Source organism: Oncorhynchus keta, chromosome 20 (genome assembly GCF_023373465.1).
Source record: "Oncorhynchus keta strain PuntledgeMale-10-30-2019 chromosome 20, Oket_V2, whole genome shotgun sequence".
Lineage (NCBI taxonomy): Eukaryota > Metazoa > Chordata > Actinopteri > Salmoniformes > Salmonidae > Oncorhynchus > Oncorhynchus keta.
In genome coordinates, this window is record NC_068440.1 from 19,370,401 (window position 1) to 19,377,698 (window position 7,298).

At 45.3% G+C, this 7,298-nt stretch overlaps 1 protein-coding gene across 4 annotated transcripts in view; it reads right to left on the reverse strand.

The window, feature by feature from the left end:
- The window catches only part of LOC118399515 (PHD finger protein 14-like), a 140,396-nt gene extending 133,553 nt beyond the window's left edge, over window positions 1-6,843 (reverse strand). For all 4 annotated transcript variants that reach the window (XM_052472243.1, XM_052472241.1, XM_052472240.1 and 1 more), the window contains exons 1-5: window positions 6,711-6,843; window positions 5,870-5,986; window positions 4,374-4,688; window positions 3,834-4,276; window positions 3,068-3,215 (exon numbers count right to left, since the gene is read on the reverse strand). In XM_052472243.1, coding sequence (XP_052328203.1) covers window positions 3,068-3,215; window positions 3,834-4,276; window positions 4,374-4,688; window positions 5,870-5,986; window position 6,711 — 1,024 coding nt within the window. In that variant the 5' untranslated portion in view covers window positions 6,712-6,843. The remainder of the gene's footprint in view (window positions 1-3,067; window positions 3,216-3,833; window positions 4,277-4,373; window positions 4,689-5,869; window positions 5,987-6,710) is intronic.
- Between the last annotated feature and the right edge of the window lie 455 nt (window positions 6,844-7,298).

Here is a 7,298-nt window from a genome sequence, read left to right on the forward strand (position 1 = left end):
GCTGCTTTAAAATTACACTGGATACCAGCACACTGCTGAAACAGGAAAACTGCAAAACAAAAGAGACTAGAAATTGTAAAGGGACATAAAACCAATCAAGAAGTGAGTGTCTCCTCTACTGAAAAGCTAGAAGGAGCATTTAGGCTTGAGAGAGAAACACAGAGATAGAGACAGAGAGAGAGAGAGAGCGAGAGACAGAGAGAGAGAGAGCGAGAGACAGAGAGAGAGAGCAAGAGACACAGAGAGAGAGAGAGAGAGAGAGAGAGAGAGAGAGAGAGAGAGAGCAAAAGACAGAGAGAGAGAGAGAACAAGAGACAGAGAGCGAGAGACACAGAGAGAGAGAGAGCAAGAGACACAGAGAGAGAGAGCAAGAGACACAGAGAGAGAGAGAGAGAGAGAGAGAGACACACAGAGAGAGAGAAAGAATCAGAGCTTTTTTAATGGCGGTGCAGTTAATGATGTCTGTGATCATTCAACACATACTAGCCCATGCTAATCAAAAGCAGCTAGTCTGCAGGTTGCAGGACTGTGACAGATACAGGCTGTGTCTGTACAGACAACTGGCTATCTGAGCCTCTGCTGTGCTCACCAAGGCTTTTGATCTCCCCCCTCCCCTGCACTGGACTTCCTGCATCTCCTCCTTTCATCCATCGTTCCTTCCCTCTGGTCTGAGGAGGAGAGTGTCTGTCTGAACGAGGGAATGTGTAGTGCTCCTGAAAGGAGAACAAAGAGTTCTGGAGTCAAGCAGAGAGACGAGATGGTCGGACGACTCAACCAAACAGCAGATAATGACAGCTCATCTCTCATCTCTTCCTCACAGTCACTCCCTAGTTCTCTCTCTCTTTCCTGTTACAATCCCTTGTTCTCCCTCCACCCTCACTCTCTTATCTTCTCAGAATAGTGAGTCAGGAACATCACAAAGCGCACTGTGCCTCTAAAGCCCAGAGGAGGATGGAGGATAACCCAGCACCTTTTGACCGCAAAACGATGAGCTAAACATGAGCTAGTTGGAGCCAAAAAGGCTAACAGAACAATCCATGCATAGCTTTAGCATCCAGCATCCTCTCTCCCTCCCACTACAGTTGAAACTCCGGAGTTGGCAAAACACCAGCTCACCCTCCTCTCATCAGGGTGGGTAGGGCACTGGGCACAGAATCTGTAGAAAGGCCCTGGCTATTCCTCTGTTTCCCATTTCATGCCAGTATCATCCCATGCATATGACAGGTTCTGCCTTGACGTGTGTGTGTGTGTGTGTCAACTTTCTGAGCTGCTGTGCAGAGCTGCAGGTGAGACATGGAGGCAACCGTGTGGGCCAACCCTCTCCTGAATCAACCAACCTCCCTCTCCCTCAGGGCGCTTGGCACTGTGGTGCTGCTGGCTCAAGGGGGGGGGGGCCCGTGTGTGTCTAAGAAATGGCTTGCGAGGGAGGGGCAGTGCTCAGTATGGAACAGCTGTCTGTTCAGTCAAGGGGCGGACACAACACTCCTACCTGCCAGCCTCTCTCCACCGCGGGAGGAGAAAATGCCGGTGAGGCTAATGAAGGAGAAAGAGTTCCTACTTGTCACTTTCTTGCTCTTCTACAGTCCTCCAACCTCTATGCGTGTCTTACTGTGCCTTTTCTACAGTCCTCCAACCTCTATGCATGTCTTACTGTGCCTTTTCTACAGTCCTCCAACCTCTATGCATGTCTTACTGTGCCTTTTCTACAGTCCTCCAACCTCTATGCGTGTCTTACTGTGCCTTTTCTACAGTCCTCCAACCTCTATGCTTGTCTTACTGTGCCTTTTCTACAGTCCTCCAACCTCTATGCATGTCTTACTGTGCCTTTTCTACAGTCCTCCAACCTCTATGCATGTCTTACTGTGCCTTTTCTACTGTCCTCCAACCTCTATGCATGTCTTACTGTGCCTTTTCTACAGTCCTCCAACCTCTATGCATGTCTTACTGTGCCTTTTCTACAGTCCTCCCACTCCCTTTATCTCTCTCTCTCAAAACTTGCATCCTCTCCATCTCTCATTGCAACAGAAAGAAAAGGAAAGCTTGTAATACAAGCCGTTTGCCTGATGTGCAATTCTGATGAAATACATGTCATAATACCTGGAGAAAGTCTGCTTGGGGGTTGGCATCAACTGTAATTGAGCAAGACATTAGGAATAAATGGACCCAAATAATTAGATGCTGCATGTTAGTAAAAGCAAAAACATTTGTAGTCTTGCATTTTCTTATGGAGCACAACTTGTTCTGTGGCACTGTAGAATAGTAGAACAAGAATATGCAGTGTTTGACCAGGCACTTATTAACACAGGGAGGGGGAGATAAGTGTGTGTGTATGTGTGAGGTGTGTGTTGTGTTGGGGTGAGAATGAGAACTGAGGCGGAGAGAGAGAGTGGGGGTGCACTTGAAAGACCCTCTGATTTAGTGCTGCCAATGGCCATGGCGTGTGTGCCAGCATGTATGCCTGCATGCATTCCATTTATAGGTGCTTTAAAATCAGTAAAACATCTAAATAAATAAATAAAGTGATTGTAATTGAAAATTAGCGCTGTCACATTGATTCAGGGGTGTGCATGGGCAGCGTTACCACGCCTGTCCAGAGGAGAAGGCCACATCTGAGACACGATTTAAGAAGCCATTGATTTTGTTTCCAACCAGTCAGAGGGAGACACAATGAGCTAATAATGCTAGATGAAGAGGAATAGGGTTAGTCTGTTAGTTCCCCAGCCAGAGCTGTATGGGGAGAATGCACTTCTGGTTTGCTGGTTTCCCTGCTATGTTTAGGTGTGGGGTGGACAGTGAAGTGGTGATAATTTAGTGTTTGTTTCTTTTTGTGTTATTATATTATATTATTATTATTATGGTTGTGGGTATATGGAACATGCTACCAAAACCCAACCTGGCACCCAAAACACCAGCTCATCTTTAAATCTCTGCCTTACAGAAAAAACACAAACCTTCTGACCCAAACCTGAAGAGCTACCAAGGTAGTCCTATAGCCCTTCTGAACAGCTGTGTTTCTGACCTGTGCTTACCGTAGAAGTAAAATAGGAAAAGGCTACATATCTCTTACCTTCGTGTACAGTCACACCACAGTTGTCACACTGGATGATCTCGTCAGCGTCCTCGCTGTTGTCTCCCAGACACACGCAGCAGATCAGGATGTGTTCCATCCTCTGGGCCACCGCGCTCCACGCCTGGGCACGCTCCAGCAGGGCATCCTGGGTAGACAGGAAGTGGGAGACACAATAAAGTTTCAGTAAAACCATTATCAATGCACCCTTATACACTATATTGCGGCTGTTGTACACATGTTCTGTTTTTAACTAGATGGAATGTATAGGTCTCGAATGTCTTCATCTCCGTGTCTGAATGTAATACACTATTACATGTGATTCTAATATGCTTGTATACAACAGACCGCAAAACATAAAGTTTCCAGACTCTGCAAACAAAGTTCCTCCAAGTCCTAAATCTAAAGCCTCTCACAATCTCCCCTCTCATCTGACCACAGATGGTTATTGATAGACAGCAGTAGGCTAAATCTCATTCACACGAATGGACTAGCCGATTAGCCGATTAGCCTAACACAAAGCTGTATCTCTCTAGCTGTGGTTCTCTCACTCTGATACAATCCAATCTCCTCATTGGATTATATGATAACTCTGTGGCACATAGCAACACAGCGCCGGGCTGGCTAACACACTGGATCCAATGAAGGAATCAGAGAGTTATATAAACTTCTCTAACAACTTTCACAACTACATGCTAAATGCTGAGGGCGAGAGGCAGTTTGCGAACAATAAAGTGTGATACAGAGGACATAAAGTTGTGTTTACCTTGTTGCTCTTTCCCTGTGACATGCTGTCATTGGTCAGCTCCTTGTCAAGCACACTGCTGCTTATCACTTTCTTATTGGGTTTCTTCACCTCTTTATCACTGTCGCTACTGCTCCCTTCTTCGTTCTCATCTTCATCATCACCACCATCGTTGTCATCATCCTCACTACCGCTCCCTCCGTCGTCATCTTCCTCCTCCGCCTCCTCCTCTCCCTCGCTTCCTCCTCTCTGAGTGGCCGCCGTCTTGGCTTTCTTCTTGCCGGAGGTGGGCCTCCAGTCATTGTCGTCTTCGCTGTCGTAGTCGTCCATCTCGTTGAGCTCTTCCATGGTGGTGAAGTCCAGCATGGGGCGTTTACAACGCAGGTTCCACTTCTTGGGCTCCTGTGTCACGGCCGTCCTCCGCATTACCACTACCGCATTACCACTACTCACATTACCACGACCTGGATCAAGGTTCAAGGGTTTTTATTTTTCACGTTTATAAACATATTATTATTTCAAAACATGAATGTAACAAAAACATTTTAAAACATAGCCTACCTGTGCCACTCCCACTTCCTCCACTCCCAGCCTCTGTGTCCGAGGCCTTCTCCTCTCTCCTCCGTCGGCCCCTGGGCACCCCTGATGGAGCAGGGTCTTTAGTGGTGGTGATGCTAGTGTCAGAGGACGGCTGCTCTTCCTTGGTCCTCTCCTCTTCCTCTGTGGGGGTGTCGTCACCTGTCAGCTCCTTGGTCTGTTCCTCACCGTCCATTGCATAGCCGATGTTGTCAGAGTCGCTGTCATTGTCAGAGTCCTCAGCAGCGCTCTCCTCCTTGGACCTCTCCTCATCACTCCCAATGGCACTACCCTCTGATCCTAGAACAGAGGAGAGAAGGACAGAGGGAATGTTCAACATGGAGTATGAATGAGGGAATGTTCAACATGGAGTATGAATGGGGGCATGTTCAACATGGGAGTATGAATGAGGGCATTTTCAACATGGAGTATGAATGAGGGCATGTTCAACATGGAGTATGAATGAGGGCATGTTCAACATGAAGTATGAATGGGGGCATGTTCAACATGGAGTATGAATGAGGGCATGTTCAACATGGAGTATGAATGAGGGCATGTTCAACATGGAGTATGAATGAGGGCATGTCTGCTGTCTTAATCTCGTTTGTATTGACACTTTAAATAAAGATTAACATGATCAAATCATGTTGCTAAGTGATAAAAACAATGTTGAATTCAGCTCTCTAACATTATATCATGTAGTCTAATCTGCAATGCAGATTAACATGAGCTGTTGGATTTCAAGGTGACAGGTGACAGGTCCAGAGTCCAACACTCCAACACCACAGAGCCCAGGAGGTTCACGGTACTGTAGAATCTCATTATCAGCTTCTGGCTTCAGTGTGTGTGTTTCAGATAGGGTGGATGAAGACCTCAGGGCCAACAGAGTGATAAATCCAGCCCAGCCAGAGTGGCAGGCCCGAGATCACCTCAGTGGCCACAGCCTCTCTAGATCATGCCGAGTCAGTTTGAAACACCGCTCTACAAGGTCACTACAAGACACAGACAAGCAGGGTGATGAGGATTTCATCTAAACCTTGGAATGCCTGCATCTGAGAGTGGGGCGGCACTGACAGACGGACCGGGCAGAAAGTAATGGTGGAGATAGTCTTCTGAAAGCTGTGTTGACATGGAGAATATCACAGCTAGGAAAATCTCAAAGATGGACATTGAAGTGTCATTTAAAGCTTTTCAAGCCACAGCTAAATAGAGCCTTCATGACTATGAGTAGTCCATGATGGCCAACTTCTAAAAGGGATACACAACCAAATAGCAACAAACAACAATAGAAATCCATGCCTTGCTTTTGGGTATCTTTCAAGTTGGTTTGAATAATTAATTCTGAGCTCCATCTTTCTTCTCTCCGGTTCTATCTGAACTGACAGAAGAACATAACAGGAATGAACTGAGTGTGTGGGGGAAGAAAAGGTGTCATTTACAGGGGGAGTGGATGGAAGCGGACCCCCACTGCGGTTGGTTACCTGAGGCATCTGCGTCTCCCACTTCGAAATCACTGTCGTCTGAGCTGTCATAATCTAAGGCGTCCAGCAGAGAGGCAGCCAGAGGCTTCACCTGCCTGTGCTTTGACCCACGGTCCACTGGGAAGAGGAGAACAGAGGAGATTCAGTGCCATGGTAGAGAAGTACCACCACCTTCCTCTAAGCTCAACAAACCAAATCAACAATGAATTGGATTTTGCTGCAAATGTCCAGCTGCCATTGCCTTCCTTTGCTATTTTATACTGATCAAAAGCCATATTGCAGTAATTGCCATAATCTCGGTATCAGACATATAATATGAATATAGGCTAGCCTAGGCAAGCAGGTGTCGTGGTGTTGATAATCATAGCAATGCACATAACTAACTAATCACAATGATAGTGGCTGTGGTGGTTGAGACAAGAGTAAAGTACGTGTTGCTATGCAGGCATCACAGCTTGACCTGCAGGGATATAGCTAGCTAAACTAGCTGGCTAGCATTACCCATTCAATTGTTATGGGAACAATGCTAACGCTAGCTGCTTTCGGGAACACGTTTTGACAGATAATGGAAATACATAGCTATTAGTTACAACTGTAACATTAGCGGAATTGCTCGTCCAGTAAACATGTAGCTAACATGAGCTAGCTCAGTAGATAACTATATTGTTTATAAATTGGCTAGTTAGCTAAACAGCATTCAACTGTCCGACTAACTAGACGGCGAGACAGCTAGCTAGCAATGACTCGACCCGCTAGTAGTATTTATTATCTTCAGACAATAAAACAAATTGTATACTACTTTATTTTGTCAATTATTCCTTATATTGAAATTATCACTCACTTTATCCGTTTTCTCGTTTTTACTTGATTGAACAATGGCACAAAGAACGCCTCCTTAACATGTTATGTGCACAACGTTAGCCACAAGAAGTGGTGACGTTCAGCACAAAGTGATGTTGTAACCATGGTAGCCGTCGAACGGTGTCTCAAATTATGAAGAAAATGTATCTTAAATTATCGAGTGTAGAGTATGATGAGATAACACAAATACGTTTTTTTTTTAATGGCATTTGATACAGATGACATAAACCCATAACCCTCAATAGTCACGAAAAAATATGTTCAACATTGTAGGCAGTATTTTCTTTGATAGGATCAAATACACCTCAGTGATGTTACTATAAGCCAAAGTCCTGACAATATGTCACATTGGCACCAACATTTTGTCTTTCAAAACCAGATCTGATAGAACAAAACCAACATATCTTTATCTGGGTTAAGCAGAATGTTGTGGGGAAACAAATACTACAACTCTCATGTACCCTCTTCTTCGTTAACCTTATTCTCTGACATTCATATGAACTTCTGAATGATTATTTCTGAGTTGATGGTGAGTAGGTAGAGAAACACCTCTCTGAGCAAGTCTTCC